General features: G+C 48.0%; 1 protein-coding gene across 2 annotated transcripts in view; it reads right to left on the bottom strand.

Moving 5' to 3' along the window:
• Window positions 1-5,848: 5,848 nt before the first annotated feature.
• The window catches only part of COG2 (component of oligomeric golgi complex 2), a 265,347-nt gene continuing 250,246 nt past the window's right edge, over window positions 5,849-20,949 (bottom strand). For both annotated transcript variants that reach the window (XM_083176425.1, XM_083176427.1), the window contains one exon: window positions 5,849-6,283. In XM_083176425.1, the coding sequence (XP_083032551.1) occupies window positions 6,188-6,283 (96 nt within the window). In that variant the 3' untranslated portion in view covers window positions 5,849-6,187. The remainder of the gene's footprint in view (window positions 6,284-20,949) is intronic.

The following is a 20,949-nucleotide window of genomic DNA, read 5'->3' as shown; positions in this document are numbered from 1 at the left end:
TGTCCACACAGCCTCCCAGAAGGCATATATCTGCGGGCAGGACCAAAGCAAATGCCAGAAGTCGGCGCCAAGTGAAGCACATCTAGGGCACCTGTCGTCGGACCTAAGACCCGCTTTATACATTGACACAGGGGTGCGATATACTCTATGCAGCACATAGAATGATATTTGTTGATATTTTAAGCATGGGGTTGTGTATTTAACTGAGCCCAGGATCTGCAACCATTGCTCTCCATCCAGGGTCCCAATATCAAGCTCCCATTTGGCCTTAAGGGAGTCAAGGCTAGCTGCATCTATCTGGCTATTAAGATTACTATATATAGTCTAAATTTGGCCTTTTGTGTTTACATTTTTAAGAAGAGTTTTAATCGGGGAGTTAGAGGTGGAGGGGGGAAGACCAGGAAATTGAGCCTGAGCTGCATGTCTGAGCTGTAGGTAACGGAAAAAGACCCTATTTGACAGTTGCAGTTCCTCGGATAGCTGCTGGAATGTTTTGATGGAGCCCTCCAGAAACAGCTGGGAGATAGACGTGAGGCCCACCCCAATCCAGTAGCCATCAGAAGACAGCTGCCTAAACTCGGGGAAGGACCTGTTATACCAAAGAGGGGTGTCTTCATCAACACCGGTCCAGTTACATAGTTTATGGGCTTGCCGCCAGACCAGCAACGCCTGCCTAAAGAGAGGGGTGACAGTAGGAGTGAATGGGAAGGAGAAAAGAAACTGAATAGGAGAAAGGCGGGACCCCACACACTCGGCATATGAGCACTCAAAGGTAGACCCAGACCGGCCCAAGATCCAGTCAGATATATGCATCAATTGTGCCGCTATATAGTAGGCACGGAAATCCGGTAGGCCCAGACCACCCTCTGTTCTGGATTTGGAAAGTGTTTTAAGTGCCACCCTGGGCGGCTTGTTCCCCCAGATGAAAGATGAAATCAAGCTGTTGATAGCCATAAAAATACATTTAGGTATATATACTGGGGAGTGTTGGAGTAAATATAAATACTTAGGAAGGACTGTCATTTTAACAAGATTGATTCGGCCCATAACTATGAGAGGGAGCTTCTTCCACTGGTGTATACGCCCCTTGAGCTCAGTAGTGACCGAATCAATATTGAGGGACACAAACTCAGATACCTTAGGGGTAATCCAGACACCAAGATATTTAAATTTAAGAACCCATTGAAGGGGAGATGAGGAGATTAGTTCACTCGGGATAATACCCGAGATAGGTAGGATACTAGATTTCCCCCAGTTTATCAGAAGGCCTGAGAAAGAACCAAATGTTTCAACAATTTCCAGCATCGCCCGGAGAGAGGCTTGAGCATCATTTAGGAAGAGGAGAGTGTCGTCCGCATATAGCACAACCACATCCTCCCGTCCTCCCAGGGGAATACCTCGTATAATTGGGGAGGTACGGAGCATTATAGCAAGGGGCTCTATGGCCAGGGCGAAGAGGGTGGGAGACAAAGGGCACCCCTGCCTAGTTCCTTTACCTAGCTTGAATGCCGAGGTCACATATCCATTAACTGATATACGAGCCTTCGGGGAAGAATAGAGCAGACGTACCCAGTTAATAAAGTTGGGGCCAAAGGCAAAGCGACGCAAGACCTCCCATAGGTAGTCCCACTCCACGGAGTCAAAGGCCTTGGCCGCATCGAGGGACACCACCACTGCCACATCCCATGCCCCCCTGTAAGTGGCAATAAAGCCGCCTGAGGTTACGAGTGGTAGAGCGCCCCGGCATAAAGCCGGATTGATCATCATGAATTACTGAAGTAATCACAGCGTTGAGCCTAACTGCTAATATTTTTACGTCTGTCGAGAGGAGAGAAATAGGGCGGTACGAGTCTGGGAGGGAAGGATCCTTGCCTGGTTTTAGAATCACCACGATAACCGCCTCTGACATGGATGGGGAGAGACCACCTGCCTCTTTTAGGTCATTATAAAGTTGAAGGAGATAGGGTATAAAGTAATCCTTGTATTTTTTATAAACCTCTATCGGTATGCCATCACTTCCAGGGGCCTTCTTGTTTGGGAAGGAGGCAATAGATGCCTCAATCTCAGACGTCGTGATGTCCGCCTCCAAAAGGCCCATGGAGTGCTGGGAAAGGATAGGTATATTAATCTGCGAGAGGTATTGCGCCAATTGGTGCAAGGTATATGTCGCCCGAGATGAATACAGCAACGAGTAAAAGTTCAGAAAAGTTTGAGCTATTTCAGGGGTGGTATAGTATTCCACACCTTGAGGGTCACATATCTTTTGAATAGAAGTCATCGATCTTTCATCTCGGGCGAGATATGCCAGATAGCTGCCTCCCGCATCTGATTGGGAGTATCGGGCATGTGCTGAGAAAAGGAGTCTGCGTTTAGACTTATCAAGCAAATAATCCATCCAAGCCTTACGGGCCTCATCCCATTTAATCTTATCTTCCAGCAATCCAGACCCCAAGTATATGGTCTCACTGCGGGAACATCTCTCCTCCAAGTCCAACTCCTCCCCCCTACTGGTTTTTTTGATAGCAGTGACTCTTTATAAAAGATCCCCTGAGTACAGTCTTAAACGTCTCATGACGTATAGCAGGATTCGTACAAGAACTATTGTCCTCCCCAAACCATGTCCATTCCCTAATCATCTCCTCTTCATTTGACAGCAAGGTGAGCCAGAATGGATTGGGTTTCCAGGTGCTGGCTCCCTTAGAGGGCATCAGATCAAGAGTAATTACTATAGAGGAGTGATCCGATATCCCCCTCCGCAAGTATTCCACAGCTGTGACTTTAGGTATAAGCTCAGGGGAGATTAGTACAAGATCGATTCTGGAGAACGCCTGATAACCAGAGGAGTAGCAGGAGAATTGTTTCTGTCGGGGGTGCCTATGTCTCCAAGCATCGATCAAGTTAAGTTTGTGAATCAGCTTGGCAAACGGTGTGGGGGAGGGAGCAGGAGGAGCAGGACAGTCTGCGCCCGCCCATCTGTCCAAACTTTTATATAGAACATTATTAAAGTCCCCTATGCAGATAATTGGAGCTGACGGGAACGAGGAGAGGAATGCTACAGCTTTCCTGAGCACCTCATTACTATAGGGAGGGGGTATATAGATAGCAAGTAGGTTCACAATGGCATGGTTGATGTTTGCCCTCAGAAATACATATCTCCCATACTGGTCTATTTGGTGATGAGTAAGATGGAAATTCATGTTTTTTTTTTACCAAGATTGAAACACCCCTAGCATTGTTAGAGAAGGTAGAATGGAACATGTGGCCCACCCAGGGTTTTTTTAAGTGCCATGATCTTGGTGCCAGTGAGGTGGGTCTCAGATAGACAAGTCACCTCTGCGCCATGCTTTTTAATCTCCGAAAGGACCAAGGAGCGCTTAATGCGATCGTTGAGCCCCCGTACATTCCAGCAGAGTATGCGGAGCCCTACTACATTACGGGTCTGAGCCATAAGCAAGAGAGGTTAGGAAGGGGATAGGAGTATAGAAAAACATAGTAAAATGTAAGGGAGGAAGGGGGACTTGCAAAGAGTAGAGCATCAGGGAAAGAGGCATGTACAGACATTTTAAACCCAGCAGTGTTAATTTCAAAACGTGACACAAGTTCAATGAGAAGAAGGAACCATATACTCAGACCGTGGTCATGAGCACCTGCACTAAAGAGAGTGGATCTATTCGGCAAGACACCAAGTACCTTTTTATGCATACATATAAACATAGAAAAAGAAAGGAAAAAAAAACTCCCCAAACACCCCATCCCACCCGGCATACCTATCGAACATTAGATATACTTTGGATCCTCAAAAACTAGTTAAACGTTACCCAATTGTAAGTTAACTGAAAGAACCCAAGGGTATAGAGACCAGTGGTCACCTATAAAATAACTATTTCCGAGCATAAGCTCCATTTGGGAACATATATCCTGTGTAAACTTAAGGAATAAAAAAATAACGCAACCTGAGTTACCACTATGTAATATGAGTAGGTCCAAGAGAAGAGGCATTAGGCTACGGCGGCACTTTGAGGAAACAGTAGTGCCTCTGCGAAACTAAAAGTAGCTTCAATACAATTATTGCGGTCTGCGGCCGAGCCATTGTTCAGCTTCCTGGGGGTTATTGAAAAAGTGGGAGTTGCCATCAAGCACCACTCGCAAACGTGCCGGGAAGAGCATTGAATATTGGATCTGGCGATCACTGAGTTTTCTCTTGACCTGTAGGCAATGAGCACGTGATTTTTGAATTTCTGCTGCAAAGTCCGGATATGCAGCCACAACTTGGTTATTAAATTTCAAAGGGCCCTGAGTACGGGCCAGACGAAGGGCCGCATCTCTGTCTCTGTAGTGCAGGAAACGAGCGATGAACGTGCGTGGTGGCGCACCTGGAGGAGGGGCCCTGGCTGGGAGACGATGGGCCCTTTCCACCGCAAAGTGTTGGCTGAAGTCATCTCTTGGAAGAATTTCTAGGAGCCACCTCTCAAGAAACTTCTCAGGGGAAGATCCTTCTGCCCTCTCGGGGAGGCCCACAAAGCGAACATTGGACTTGACAGCTGACATCTGCGTAGTTAGGTCGGCAACTGCAGATTTAAGGGGGTTTGTGACGTCTTTGAGATCGGATATACGATGTTCCGCCTCACCCACCCTCTCTCTTATTTTTTGCATATCGTGACGAAGGAGGGAGATGTCTGATCTCACCTGACCAATCTCGTCAGTGACTCTCTGTTCAGATGATGATATTGCCAAAAGAATCTGTTGTGTAGATTGGCTAGAGTTCTCAGCATGTGGTGGCTCTTCCTCTGTTTGAGAGGGGGGGGAGGGTTAGAGGGCAGGGGGAGCTGTGAGGAGGATGAGGGGGGGGGGGGGGGGGCACGGGCATATCTCTCAAGTTTGGCAGCAGCCGCTGCTGCACCAGTCTTCCCCATCCTGCAGGGCAATTCCGTCACTGTCGCTGGGACCTGGCAGTTAGTAGGACAGTGGAAGACAACTGTATGTAGTTTCAAAAGAAAGTAGGCAGCCAAGTCAGTATCAGACCAGAGGAGGGCAGCAGTATATAGCCGGGACAGTGTCAGTCTAGGGGAGGATGACAATATGTAGCCAAGCCAAAGCCAGTTCAGGGGAGAGCAACAGGCTCCCAGAACTTAGTGTATCAAGGTTGCAAAGTATATTTGTGTCCCCACAGGGCAGAGTGATAGGCAGCTGTATGGAGTTTCAGAGGGGAGCATGCAGCCAACACAATATCAGTCCCGGGGAGAGTGATTGTATGCAGCCAGGACAATGTATTGTGGCAGCAATAGAGCCTGTCAATGAGAGGGTAACAGACTCCCAGGATTTATATTATATGGGCTGACGCTTATATTTGTGCCCCCACAGGTCAGAGGACAGGGTATGCTGCAGCAGTGTGTAGTGCCTCAGTGCATGAAGCAAGCCAGTGTCTAGGGCGGGAGGCAAGGAGAAGGGAGAGGGGAGCAGATCTCACTGCTCTCACCTTAATGTAGCCAGCCGGCCCCGCTCCAGAGGCTCTGGAGGTCCAGCCCAGGGTTCTGCCGCCTGTTGTTGAGGGGGGGGGGGGGGGGGGGGGGGACGGACGCCGCAGCCTCCCGAGGGATGTAGGTGTGGGAGGCGCGAGCTCCCCGCGTCCAGCCGGCCGCTCCAGTCAGCACAAGTCGAGCGGGGGGACGTGAGCAGACTAGGGCAACTCAGGTGCAGGCACGAACACAGGAATCAGGATATTTTATAAGGATAGTGAGGAGCTCACGGAGTTAGCTGCTACTCACATGCTCTGCCAAGCCACGCCCCCAGCTATGGTTTCCATTTAATTATATTAATATCCACACCTTTTATTACATGCAGGAAAAGATTGACAGAAAAATAGGAAGCATTTATTTGTGGGATTCTACAAAAGTAGGATTTTGATAATGTACAGTGAAAAGCAATCTGCATTAAATATTAACCAATAATCCATTCCTTGGATATGTAAGAGGAATTATAAAGTTACAATAAAATGTAATTATATTTTACAACAAAATAGCATTTCTTAGACAAAAACATATACAACATTAATCACTGATTTTGTGGAGACATTTGCAGCTGTAAATAAATATTAATAATATACCCAGAAACCTGTGGAACCTGTTAAATGTACAGGCTAAAAATACGAAAATAGACCATTGCAGCTCCCTGCTAGTTCTTCTTTGTTTTATTCTGTGACAATCTGCTCCCTGGCAGCTTGCGCTAACTCTGTAAGAGCAGCACAGCTTTTTATGTCATCTGTGCTCAGACCAAAGTTCTGAATCTAAAAAAAAGAAGAAACAAAAAAAGATGTAAGGCTAAACACATACAGCACATTTTAGCATCGATTGCTGGAACATGTGCAATACAGTTGGTGTTGAATTGTGGACTTCCATTGCTCTGTGATGCTTACATTCCAGCTTGGAGCGCAGACTTATCAAACATTTTAAAGTCTAAAGAATTTATGCACAGTAGAATGATCAGAAGATTGGCTTTTGTTTTTCTTAACTTAACCTTATATGTGGGATTATTTTCTGATCGAAGAATTTAGAAACAGAATTCGACAGCAGATATAAACCATTCCACCTATCTAGTCCCCCCACCCCCTCCCCTTTTTAATGCAAAATCTATTGAACCCTTCTTTGTAAGGGTTCAATAGGTCATTATGTCTATCCCATGCTCTACTGCAGCAATGGCTAACCTTTGGAACTCAAGCTGTTGTGTCACATGCCAGCATGCCCTGCATCAGTTTTATCATGGCCAAATAGCAAAACTGTAGCAGGGCATGCTGGGATGTGTTTTTCAACAGCTAGAGAACTAAAGGTTAGCCATCACTGCACTACTGTCTTCTTATACCCCTTTTACACCAAAAACCCTGGTCGGACCCTGGTCTTTGAATGCTGGAGAGTCCAGGGTCTGACCCTGCTTTGTACCTCATTTACACAGCACTTTGACCTGGGTCTGCACCATTTACACTGAACCTGGGTCAGCCCTGCCTTAATTAATATATAATATATATATTATATTTATATATATAATATATATATTATATTTATATATATAATATATATATTATATTTATATAAATATATATATATATATGGATAGCAGTTGTGGGTTGGCGCCCCTTTGAGTGACCTTCAATAATTAGATTAGGCTGTACAGATCTAATTATTGAAGGTCACTCAAAGGGGCGCCAACCCACAACTGCTATCCACATTCTCCTTGTCCCCATCCAACAGGGGTCCGTGTGAGTCCGGCAGCCCTAACAAAGTTTACACCAGTATTAGTGGCGCGAGAAGAGAGTCTGTTCCCCATATATATATATATATATATATATATATATATATGTATATAGTTATATAATATATATATATATAGTTATAATATATATATATATATATATATATATATATATATATATATATATATATATATATATCCACGAGAGAAAGCTGCACTCACAAAATTCATCAAGGTCTACAGCTGGGGTGCCAGTAAGCCCAGGCCTCACTTAGGGGGTTATTTTGGTTCACTCTTTCTGACAAATTCCTTTTTAGATGGACAAAACCATGTGCACTGCAGGGGGGCAGATGTAAAATGTGCAGAGAGAATTGGATATGGGTGAGTTATTTTGTTTCTGTGCAGGGAAAATACTGGCTGCTTTATTTTTACACTGCAATATAGATCTCACTTGAAGTAAAACCCCACCCAAATCTAATTCTCTCTGCACATTTTACATCTGCCCCCCTGCAGTGCACATGGTTTTGTCCATCTAAGAAGGAACTTGTCAGAAAGAATGAACCAAAATAACCCCCTTAGGGAAATCCCATGTGTGCCATTGTGATTCAAATTTTAAAAGGATGAATTAAAGCATTGGAATTTTAACATTTTCAAGTCTGGTGAGTGCGCTCTGTGGACATTTCCCTCTATGGATATATATATATATATATATATATATATATATATATATATATATAATCCAACAAAGAATGATGTGGCACTCCAAAGATTTGATGCTGATAAGAATTTAATAGCAAATAGCAACGTTTCAATGCCTACTCTGGCATTTTCTTCAAGGCTTACAAGAGCCTTGAAGAAAATGCCCGAGTAGGCATTGAAACGTTGCTATTTGCTATTAAATTCTTATCAGCATCAAATCTTTGGAGTGCCACATCATTCTTTGTTGGATTGTCTACACCTACTTGGAGGCACCCAAGTATTACATTAGTTTGGAGGATTGTGCCGGACTCTACCTGTACTATATATATATATTTATAGAAATAGTCTCGTAGGAAGGAACAGACAGCGGCACTCCAAGGGTTTTCAAAAGCGTGTATTAAACCAAACCAACGTTTCGGGGTATCATTCACCCCTTTGTCAAGGTTTATTGCACTTAAACCTTGACAAAGGGGTGAATGATACCCCGAAACGTTGGTTTGCTTTAATACACGCTTTTGAAAACCCTTGGAGTGCCGCTGTCTGTTCCTTCCTACGAGACTACCTGTTTGTTCCAGAAGGCACCCAGGTACTGAATCCCAGCTGAGGGAGTGCCAGGCCGTCTACCTTTCTCTATTTATATAAATATATATATTTATTTATAAATAATAAATATATATAAATATATATATAATATTTAAGGCAGGGCTGACCCAGGTTCAGTGTTTTTTAGGGGGTAGATGGGAAGTGCTGTCCCCGGGTGCTGGGAGGAGGGGGGGTCCCTGCGGCTGCTGATGGGAGGGGGGGTACCTGTCCTGTCAGCCTGCGGCCGTAGCTCAGCGGAGGGGATGATGTGCGCCGCTGCTGTACCTCTCCCCGCAGCCGCGAAGTTCCTGCGGCGAATGTACAGTCAGTGGCGGGGGTCCCTCTGGCGCATGGGAACTAGTACTAGTTCCCATGCGCTGGAGGGACCCCCGACACTGACTGTCCATTCGCCGCAGGGACCGCTGAGCTCCGACCGCAGGCTGACAGGACAGGTACCCCCCCTCCCCTCAGCAGCCGCAGGGACCCCCCTCCTCCCGCAGCAGCTGGGCACATCTTCCCCAGCGCTGCATGCTGTGGACCTGCTGCGGGACCATTTACACCGAAATTTACATGGGTCCTATCCGGGTTCTACCCAGGTCAGTACCTGGGTAGAGGACCCGGTAAATGGACACGGATATACCCCATTTACACCGCTGATGATCCGGGTCTGACCCGCAGCTGACCCGGATTTTTCGGCGGTGTAAAAGGGGTATTAGCCACCCATCAGAGGTGGTAGAGGTTATCAACTTCAGTCAATACCCTTTTGTTAAATAGAGAGTGGAAAGATACAGCCACTTTGCTAAATGTTTTCACCATCTCATCACTGCTAAAGCCAAATCAGCCTTCTCTACCACAGAGGGCTTATTTCAGTATTACATGGTGTCCCAGCAACCTTCCAAAGAGCTTTGAATAAGCTGTTGTGGCCACACAGGGAATCTAATACTGCTGCGGTTCTCAAACTGTGGGTCCTGACCCCAAAGTGGGTCCCGACCTTCTCAGCATGGGGTCGCGACTCCATGTTGCTGACCATCATGACTTTTCTAATCTCAGTCGGTGATTGAAGGAGTCTGAAACATCTGTTGAATTGTCTGTTTTTTTTTTATTTATTTAGACTCCTCCCATCATTTTGTGCCTCCACAATGCTGCCATATATGTGCTGTCTGCTGACTACACATGTGATATGACGACCTTCAGCAGTAATCTGCTGGGGTCCTGTCATTAAATTTACTTTCTGATGGGGTCCCAGAGCAAAATAGTTGAGGACCTCTGTAATACTGTATTTAAAGGACATTGTCATCTTTAGCTGTAACTGGGAGTCACACCTACCAAAAGTAGAGGCAGTGTTGTGATTTCATAGTTTTAACGCCAACCCTAAGAAATGTGCCATTGGTATGGTGGTTGATATATATTTTGACTGAGACAGCGCGCTCAGGCAGGAGAAAGCCAGTGAGTGTGAGCTGGTGTTTGCTTTTTGAAGCAGAAGACTAGCGCTGCCGCTGAGTGAAGGGTCACTCAGCAGCGTAACATGGGAGGCGAGCCAGCGATGGATTGGCCCGCTAGAATGCTTTTACTTTCACCTCTGTGCTTCAATGTGAGTGTCAGCGTGTATATGTTATTATGTAAGCGAGTGTCATTGTGTGTGTCAACATATGTGTGTGTGTTGTTTATGTCATTTAGTGTGTTTATCAGCAGGTGCATGTGTCAGCGTGTGTCAGCAGGTGGATGAGTGTCAGCGTGTGTGAGTTATTGTGTGTGTCAGCGGGTGCATGAGTGTCAGTGTGTGTGAGTCAGTGCGAGTGCCAGCGTGTGTGTGTCACGGTGAATCTGCTTATATACTGTAGTTACAGTGATCGTTTAGAAACATCCACTGCTTGTATTCAGTGGCGTAACTATAGCACCGCAGCCCCCACGGTCGCGCTGGGGGTGCTGTGCATATGGGGGCGCCGGGGGGGGGGGGGCTGCAGTGCTATAGTAATCCCCCCGCCCCCCATCCCCCGCATGCTTACCTGTCCGCACGTCCCGGCTCCCTTGCTGGCTTCAATCAATGCTATGGAGACGGACCACGATAAAATGACCGCCCCATAAAAGCAGACTGTTCTCTGAAACTGTCTGCGGTATGGGGGCGGCCATTTTATCGTGGTCCATCTGCATAGAATTTATTGAAGCCAGGAGGGGAGCCGGGACGCGCGGACAGGTAAGCATGCAGCAATGGGGGGAGGGGGCACAGGGGGCCGGCCGGACGGGCGGGGCACCCCCCATTAACGGCGGCGGGGGGGGGGGGCGCCCCAAACAAAGCTACGCCGCTGCTTGTATTGCTATATAACAGAAGTTCCCTGACCCTGCACACATTCTGTGCAACTAGAGGTTTATCTGTGTGGCATACTGGAGAGGGACAATATGTAGTATACTGGAGGGCACTGAGACCATATTAATATAGGAGTCTCTGTGTGGCATACTTGGGGTGCACGTGGACATAATATGGTCCATTTTGCATAGCATATGTCACGATCCGAGCTCTCAGACAGACTGTCTTACCGGCTAAGTGCCTCCGCAGGCTCAGCTTGCGGTTCAGATGTCATCCCTGCCGGCGTTCTGTCTGCCGTGCGCCATCACCGCTGCCATTCTCCAGTCCTCTCAGCGCTGCTGAGTCCGCGGCTGCGCGGCGTACCACTATCCTGACTCCCAGTGACAGTACCCAGTGCACGGCAATCCGTCTGTCCGCCGCCATTGCTCCCAGCCACAAGCATGGCGTGCACAAACACACTTTCCCGCCATAGCAGACATGGGGGCTGCCATGTTTTTCCCAGTCACATGTTTGCTCTGTCCAATCCTGATGGTTCTGATCTCCCAGTCACACCTGCCCGGCCAATCCTGGCCACTCAGTGGGTATAAGTATGCTGGGAGCTCTCAGAACCATTGCTAGTGCTTCAGTTCTCTCCAGTGTGTGTTCAGCTGTCCTTGTCTCCGTGCAAGTGTATTCCTGCTGGTGTTGTCTCTTCTATGCTGCAGTGTACTCCAGGCATTCCATCTCCTGTGAAGTTCCAGGTTATTCCATCTCCTGCGATCCTGCTTCTACAGCCCAGCACTCAAGCCTAGCTCCGGGACTCTGGTCCTTCCGATGTTCCATCATCGCTCACCATCGATGTTCCATCATCGTCAGTAAAGTCCGATATTCCGGATCTCCTGTTTCCAGTTTCCGTCCGTCATTCCGGACCCACAGTCTCCACTCCATATCCGATATTCCGGATCCGATGTTCCACCATCGATACCATACCATCATCATCCAGCTGTAAAGTATCGCTATCTGCATAGACTGTATCATATCTCCTGCATACTTTACTGCCTGTCTATTTACAACCATCTGCTAATAAAACTCGGTTGTATTTTATTACTGACTGTTCATTGGCTTCGGGTGCACTGTCACGCATTCTATGCGTAAGGGTCCTCTCCAACCTCCCCGGTTCAGGTACCGGTCCAGGTCCCCACCAGAGGTCTCAGTCTCGTCGACTCAGACCCCTGGTGTGACAGTAAGCACTAGCCAAATGGATCCAGCCGCAAGCCAAGCATCACCATCCAGCCCTGTACAGCAACTGGATCAGCAAGAGGCTGCGCAGAGCCAAGTGATTCATTGTCTCCAAGATCTGTCTTCCCGGCTGGATAAACTACAGACCACTCTCAGTGGCCCTGAGCCTGTCAGTGAACTTCCAAGTCCAGTTCATCCTCCTGTAATGGCTGCTGCACCTCGCCTTCATCTGTCTGTCCCCACTAAGTATGATGGGAACCCCAAGACCTGCCGAGGTTTTCTCAATCAGTGTGAGATTCACTTTGAGCTGCAACCCAGTAACTTCCCTACTGAAAGGGTCAAGATCGCCTACATCATCTCCCTCCTGTGTGGAGCAGCATTAGAATGGGCGTCCCCATTATGGGAAAAATCTGATGCCATCTTGTCTAACTACAAGGACTTCGTGTCAACATTCCGGTGTATCTTTGATGAGCCTGGGCGATCAGCATCTGCCTCCACTGAACTCCTCCGTCTCAGACAGGGATCCCGCTCTGTCGGGCAATATCTGGTCCAATTCCAGATTCTGGCGTCTGAACTCTCCTGGTGTGATGGGGCCTTATACGCAGCTTTCTGGCATGGTCTATCCGACCGTATTAAGGATGAACTCGCTACCAGAGACTTACCCTCAGGTCTAGATGACCTTATATCATTATGCATCAAAGTAGACTTACGCTTCCGAGAAAGGGCTGTAGAACGTCACAAGAGCGCTCCAGTTAAAGTGCCAACTCCTCCGCCTTCTTTACCTGCTGCTCCAGTGGCTCATTCCAAAGGAGAACCAATGGAGATAAACCGCTTCCGTTTGTCCCCAGGAGAACGTCGACGTCGTCAGTTGGCACAGCTCTGTCTGTATTGTGCCGATCCTGCACATCAAATTTCTGCATGCCCAAAGCGTCAGGAAAACTCCTCCTCCTAGCCCGTCAAGGAGAGGGTAGGCTAGGAGTAATTAAGTCCTCTCCATCAGCAACTGATTGTGTACTTCCAGTTTCTTTACAAGTTGGTCAGCATTTCAAGACGGTCTCCGCACTTCTTGATTCCGGTGCCGCTGGCAACTTCGTCACTGCTGAACTGGTCCGCAAGTGGGGGTTGCCCACTGAAAGTCTTTCCAAGACTGTCTTCCTTACTGCTGTGGATGGCAGTAGGATTCCTGATGCGACAGTCTCCCGCAGAACTTTGCCACTTACAGTGAGAGTGGGAGTCCTGCACACTGAACTCTTGTCCTTCTTGGTATTACCCCGAGCCACTCATGCTCTGGTTCTGGGTTTACCCTGGCTCCGTCTTCACAATCCTCGCCTTGATTGGAAGACATCCGAAATCCTTTCCTGGGATCCTTCCTGCTCCGGTACCTGTCTCCCAAAGGTACTCCCAGCTCGTCATTCTTCAGCCAATGCAGCAGACCTTCCGCCTCTTCCCTACCAAGAGTACTCAGATGTATTCAGCAAGTCTGGTACTGATATTCTACCTCCTCACAGACCGTGGGATTGCCCTATCGACCTTATCCCAGGCAAAGAACCACCAAGAGGTAGAACCTATCCTCTCTCTCTTCCAGAGACTCACGCCATGACCGATTACATCAAGGAAAATCTGGCAAAGGGATTCATCCGTCCTTCGACTTCTCCTGCTGGCGCAGGATTCTTCTTTGTAAAGAAGAAGGATGGAGGCCTACATCCCTGCATTGATTATCGCGGCCTCAACGACATCACAGTAAAGAACAGATATCCGTTGCCCCTCATCACCGAGCTGTTTGACCGTGTCAGCGGTGCAACCATCTTCACGAAACTCGACCTGAGGGGCGCATATAATCTCATCCGCATACGAGAGGGCGACGAGTGGAAGACGGCGTTTAATACCAGAGACGGCCACTATGAGTACCTCGTCATGCCCTTCGGGCTCAGCAATGCCCCAGCCGTGTTCCAGCACTATGTCAATGAGATTTTTTGGGACATTCTGTATCGACATGTAGTCGTATATCTCGATGACATTTTAATCTACGCGAATAACATCAAAGAACATCGTTATTGGGTCAAAGAGGTTCTGTCCCGGCTGCGAGCTAATCATCTTTACTGCAAACTGGAGAAATGTGTCTTCGCGGTGAAGTCTATACCCTTCCTAGGGTACATTGTCTCTGGTTCTGGTCTACAAATGGACCCAGGAAAACTGCAGGCCATCCAAGATTGGCCAATTCCCTCTTCGCTGAAAGGTATTCAACGTTTCCTGGGTTTTGCCAATTATTACAGAAAATTCATCCGTAACTTCTCTTCTATTGTGGCACCATTCACTGCCCTAACAAAAAAAGGGTCCAATCCAGCGAAGTGGCCGGCAGAAGCCATCGAAGCCTTCCATCTGTTGAAGCAGAGGTTCACTTCAGCTCCTGTGTTAAGACAGCCTGACACCACCTTGCCCTTTATTCTCGAGGTCGACGCCTCCTCCGTGGGTGTTGGGGCAGTTCTCTCGCAGAAAGCACCCGATGGATGTCTTCATCCCTGTGGGTTTTACTCTCGTAAGTTCCTGCCTGCAGAGCGTAACTATGCCATCGGCGATCAAGAGCTCCTCGTCATCAAATTGGCATTAGAAGAATGGAGATATCTTCTAGAGGGCGCTGTCCATGAGATCACAATTATCACAGACCACAAAAATCTTCTGTATCTCAAGTCTGCTCAATGTTTAAATCCCCGTCAAGCCAGATGGACACTTTTCTTTTCCAGGTTCCGTTTCAAGCTGTCATTCTGTCCGGGGACACAAAATCGAAAAGCTGATGCCCTTTCCCGCTCATGGGAGCAAGATAGTGAGTCAAAGTCCACACATCAACATTTTATTATTGATCCAGTGGCCTTCTCCGCAACAGGAGTTTCAAATCTCACGCCCCCTACAGGGAAAAGATATGTAAAGCCAGCCCTAAGGAAGAAGCTGCTTTGTTGGGCGCATTCTTCAAAATTTGCTGGCCATGCAGGCATTCAGAAAACTTACGAGTTTATCACCAGGTCCTACTGGTGGCCGTCCCTCAAACAGGATGTACAGGACTTTGTCTCCTCTTGTGCTAAATGTGCTCAGCACAAGACCAGTCGTCAGTCTCCTCCTGGGCAATTGATGCCACTGTCAGTGCCACATCGTCCTTGGACGCATATATCTATGGACTTTGTAACTTATCTTCCAGAGTCTGACAAGTTCACTACCATCTGGGTGATTGTTGACCGGTTCACCAAGATGGCTCACTTCGTTCCCCTCACCGGTCTTTCGTCAGCTTCCAAGCTGTCCCAGCTCTTCATTAAAGAGATATTCAAGCTTCATGGACTGCCTCTTGAAATCATCTCCGATAGAGGGGTCCAATTCGTAGCCAAATTCTGGCGAAGCCTGTGCTCCCTGCTTCAAATCAAGTTAAAGTTCTCCACAGCCTATCACCCTCAAACAAATGGCCAAACGGAGAGGGTGAATCAGGATCTTGAAGCATTTCTCCGCACATATATCTCTTCCTCCCAAGATGACTGGGCTCAACTTCTTCCATGGGCAGAATTCTGCCATAAAAACCAATATCGCTCTTCATCAAATGTCACTCCATTCCTTGCCAACTATGGGTTTCATCCTCGAGTTCCTGACTTCACTCTGCAACCAGTGTCCTCTGTTCCAGCAGTCGACACGACCATCCGGCAATTCATCAAATCCTGGAAGCTCATTCGTTCTTCACTCCTGAAAGCTTCAAGCAGGTACAAAAAATTTGCCGACAGGAAACGCAGAGCTGTGCCAGCCCTCCGTCCAGGAGATCGTGTCTGGTTGTCAATCAAGAATCTTCATTTGAGAGTGCCATCTATGAAGTTCGCTCCCCGATATATTGGTCCATTTCCAGTTGAGCGAGTCGTCAACCCTGTGGCCTACAAGCTCAAGTTGCCGCCTTATTTGAAAGTGCCAGCTACATTCCACATCTCGCTGCTCAAGCCGCTGGTTCTGAATCGCTTTCATTCCAAGCTCCCCAAGGCACCTAAGGTTTGCACCCAGCGTGGAACAGAATATGAGGTCAGTAAAATCTTGGACTCTCGCATCCGATATGGTCGTCTGCAGTATTTGATCGATTGGAAGGGCTACGGCCCCGAAGAACGATCATGGACCAACGCCATCGATGTCCATGCTCCCAGACTCATCCGGGCGTTCCACTCCAAGTTTCCCTGCAAGCCTAAAAGGTTTCCTGGGGCCACCCTTAAAGGGGGGGGGGGTGCTGTCACGATCCGAGCTCTCAGACAGACTGTCTTACCAGCTAAGTGCCTCCGCAGGCTCAGCTTGCGGTTCAGATGTCATCCCTGCCGGCGTTCTGTCTGCCGTGCGCCATCACCGCTGCCATTCTCCAGTCCTCTCAGCGCTGCTGAGTCCGCGGCTGCGCGGCGTACCACTATCCTGACTCCCAGTGACAGTACCCAGTGCACGGCAATCCGTCTGTCCGCCGCCATTGCTCCCAGCCACAAGCATGGCGTGCACAAACACACTTTCCCGCCATAGCAGACATGGGGGCTGCCATGTTTTTCCCAGTCACATGTTTGCTCTGTCCAATCCTGATGGTTCTGATCTCCCAGTCACACCTGCCCGGCCAATCCTGGCCACTCAGTGGGTATAAGTATGCTGGGAGCTCTCAGAACCATTGCTAGTGCTTCAGTTCTCTCCAGTGTGTGTTCAGCTGTCCTTGTCTCCGTGCAAGTGTATTCCTGCTGGTGTTGTCTCTTCTATGCTGCAGTGTACTCCAGGCATTCCATCTCCTGTGAAGTTCCAGGTTATTCCATCTCCTGCGATCCTGCTTCTACAGCCCAGCACTCAAGCCTAGCTCCGGGACTCTGGTCCTTCCGATGTTCCATCATCGCTCACCATCGATGTTCCATCATCGTCAGTAAAGTCCGATATTCCGGATCTCCTGTTTCCAGTTTCCGTCCGTCATTCCGGACCCACAGTCTCCACTCCATATCCGATATTCCGGATCCGATGTTCCACCATCGATACCATACCATCATCATCCAGCTGTAAAGTATCGCTATCTGCATAGACTGTATCATATCTCCTGCATACTTTACTGCCTGTCTATTTACAACCATCTGCTAATAAAACTCGGTTGTATTTTATTACTGACTGTTCATTGGCTTCGGGTGCACTGTCACGCATTCTATGCGTAAGGGTCCTCTCCAACCTCCCCGGTTCAGGTACCGGTCCAGGTCCCCACCAGAGGTCTCAGTCTCGTCGACTCAGACCCCTGGTGTGACAGCATACTGGGGAGAACTGTAACAAAATTATGGGGGGCTCTGTGTAACATGCTGGGTGGCAATATGTGCTGTACTGTGGGCATGGGTAAATAATATTAACATGGTAGCCCTGTGTGGCATACTGGGGTGGCAATCTCCCCCTAGTACTTCTCTCCCTTTTCTCTAGTTTCTTCCTCTCTCACTGCCTCTCTCTCTCCTGTCTCCCCAATTCCTCCCATCCCTACCATCTCCCCCAATTACTCCTCCTCTCCCACTATAAATCTTTTTGCAATGATGGACTGATCTCCTAATTTTTGGGAATCTGGATATGTGGTGTGGTACACTGCTCTTAGATATCCCCATTCGTGTGACCATGCCCCTTTTAAATGACCACGCCCCTTTTGCATAACTACGTCCTTTGTTTTTCCATACCCCCACTTTAAAATTTCCACTTCGAGCACTGCCTCAAAGGCTGTTAATACATTGCCCTGGCCGCTAATTGCAGGGGGGATTAAAGGGGACAGCCGCTCAGCGTTACTCAGCGGGCTGTCCCTAGCGCATGTTAGGGGTGTTGTTGATACATTTTAAAAAATGTGATCCTCCAAGTTAACTAGTATTAAGTGCAGATATGCACTTAATTATAGTTCATACATCTGCCCCATTGTAGGCAGAGGACATGTTACGCCTCAGACTAGTAAGGTCGAAGCAGTACAAATAGGCCAGTAGAAACGGCTTTACAGGATTTAAGTAGAGCTTTGTGTACAGAGCTGGTCTCGCAAGATCCTGACTTGAAAACATTTTGTTTTGCAGATGGATGCCTCTGGGACAGGATTGAGGGCAGTCCTTTCCCAAGAGGTAGATGGAGAGGAGAAGCCTATCCTCTGCCTTAGCTATAAATTACTGCCCAGAGAATGCAAATACTTAACTGTAAAGCAGGAGTGCTTGGTAATTAAGTGAGCAGTGGAGTCATTAAAGTATTTGTTGGGAAGAGAGTTCTTATTGGTCACACACTATGCACCTTTTCAGGGCAGTGTGGCAGGGACTGTATAATTCCACAGGAATTGAATATGGAACATCAGGATTAGGGTTTGGAGCAGCTGCAGGACTGATTAGATCCAGTCCAGTTTTTTTAATCATGGTTTGGCTGATTGAGTTTAAAAAACGGTACTTGTTTCCTATCTGGGCGCCCAGGTTTTCAACGTACGGCACCGTAATGAAATCGGATCGCATCGCATCGCATCGCATCGGAATCGGTACACGATGATGTACGATGGCACACGATGCTATCCGATCCGATTTCATTTTAAATCGGATCGCATCGCATGCGGTGACGCGATCAACCCCGATTTTTACATTGGAATCAATGTTAAATGGTCCCTGAGACCCGATTTTACATTGATTTCAATGTAATAACCCCGCAAACCCACGATTTGTATAGGAAACCCCCCCCTGATGGTTTAAAATGCGCCTCCATTGTTAACGCCACCCCAGTATTGACGTCAACCCGAAGCGTGGCGAGCCCCGCGAGGGGCGGCGGTACGCGTCCTCCGACTTTTTCATACCCCCACTATCCACGTCGGCGTGGAGTTGAGAATAGAATAGTGTGGCGAGCGCAGCGAGCCACCGAGCCCGAAGCGTGGCGAGCGCAGCGCGCCCCGCGAGGGGACGCGGATACCTGTGAAGCCCGCGAGGGGACACGGATACCTGTGAAGTATCCGCGTGCGCTCGCCACGCTTCGGGCTCGGTGGCTCGCTGCGCTCGCCACACTATTCTATTCTCAACTCCACGCCGACGTGGATAGTGGGGGTATGAAAAAGTCGGAGGACGCGTACCGCCGCCGCTCGCCACGCTTCGGGTTGACGTCAATACTGGGGTGGCGTTACCAATGGAGGCGCATTTTAAACCATCAGGGGGGGTTTCCTATATATCCTATGGGCCAACCATAAAAGCGGGAACGAAATCGGATCGCATCGCATCGTTCAATATCGTGTATGTGCATTTGTGGTATCCGATGCGATCCGATTTTTATACGGAGAATAGCATGGTGCGCAATTAACGTAGCGGGCGCCCAGATAGGAAACAAGTACCTAAAAAACTCCCTGAAGACCCAGATAGGGTCGATATGCTTTGGAGAATAAGACACCACAACAGTACCTACTCATCACCACCAAAGTCTCCTCCGGCCAGGAGTCGAGCGCACGAGGCTAGCAGGGACTGAGAATCTGGTGAACGGGATCCCGCTACCTGGAAGTCTCGTCCACTGCCAGCTATGTGGAGCCGGACAGATTGTGCGGTCGCTGCGCCAACCAAAGCCGCGGCAGGACAGAGGATCGCGGTGTGGGACATGAAGGAGATCTAGGACACACAACCATTCACAGGTTAGAGCTGCACTGCGGAGGGGACGGGACGCCAGCCCCTCGCACCACCACCCTGTGAGACTGAACTGTCTCAGACTGTTTCATCATCCTGGACTGTGCCACATCCCCAATATCCCCACTGTGCTACCACTGCAACACTCACATTATTGAGTTCATTGCAGTTATGCCCCCTTCACTTGCACCGTTTGCATCATAGCAAATCTTTTTGTTATACTGAACTTTACAGGAATTGGCATTGTGACCATTGTTTAGGGATATATACGCAATAAACGTGCAATTGGAAGGCACCACTAATTGTGACAGCAATATTTCCTTCTGACACCATCTGCATTTTCTTCCAGGTATCATTTACTTCTACACCATCCCATCTTATCTTTATATTGCACATTTTGAGCGCAGGCCCCCTAACTCCCCTATTTTCATTTACCATAGAGGGTGGCTCCCTCCTTTGAGGACCAGCAGCATGTGTGCACACCATTACTCCCTTTGTAAATAGCACCACCTCCAATCCTTTTATATACTCAGCTTTAGCCTGAGAATAGACAATTTGTGTAATTCAATGGTTCTCAAACTCCTCAGAACCCCACAGTGCACCTGGAGGGTGACCTGGAAAATGTGAACTCATTACTCACTGCCACAAGATCCACAGGTGGAGCTAATTATTTCACTTGATTCTGTGAGAAGACCTGCACAACATGCATTGTGTGGGGTCCTGAGGACTGACTTTGAGAACCTGTGGTGTATGTTATGCAATGCAAATTAGATTGTAATTGTATGGAATCATTTGACTCTAGAGTATCTACTTAAATCCTTACCAGATTTCCATTGATGAATGCAGGGATGCTTTAAGGGCTGCATGGAAATGTGGCTGAAAATGTTTGATTGAGAGAAGAAGAAGAGGTGGGGCCAGTGTCATGTTGGTGTTAACAACCAAGACCCTACCAGCCCCAATGTCAAAAGAAGAAGACTAATCCTTCATAAATGTATACATACAATTTTAATATTTATGTAAGAACATGTGGTCAGCACATATTAATCAATCATTGACACAGGGCCTGACTTAACAATGGGGCAGGTGGGTTTCCAGCTCTGACCTCACATCATATTCTGTTGTCATGGCAGCATGATGAGGCCCAGCCGCTCAGGCTGGTCCTCATCATGCTGCCATGACAACAGAATATGATGTGAGGTCAGGAGCTGGAAACCCACCTGCCCCATTGTTAAGTCAGCTCCTGTGTCAATGATTGATTCATATTAGGATTGCAAACAAAAACAG

The sequence above is a fragment of the Crinia signifera genome, chromosome 3 (genome assembly GCF_055691185.1).
Source record: "Crinia signifera chromosome 3, ASM5569118v1, whole genome shotgun sequence".
NCBI classification, from domain to species: Eukaryota; Metazoa; Chordata; class Amphibia; order Anura; family Myobatrachidae; genus Crinia; species Crinia signifera.
Note: the sequence above shows the minus strand (reverse complement) of the source record. Positions and strands in the feature narration are given on the sequence as shown.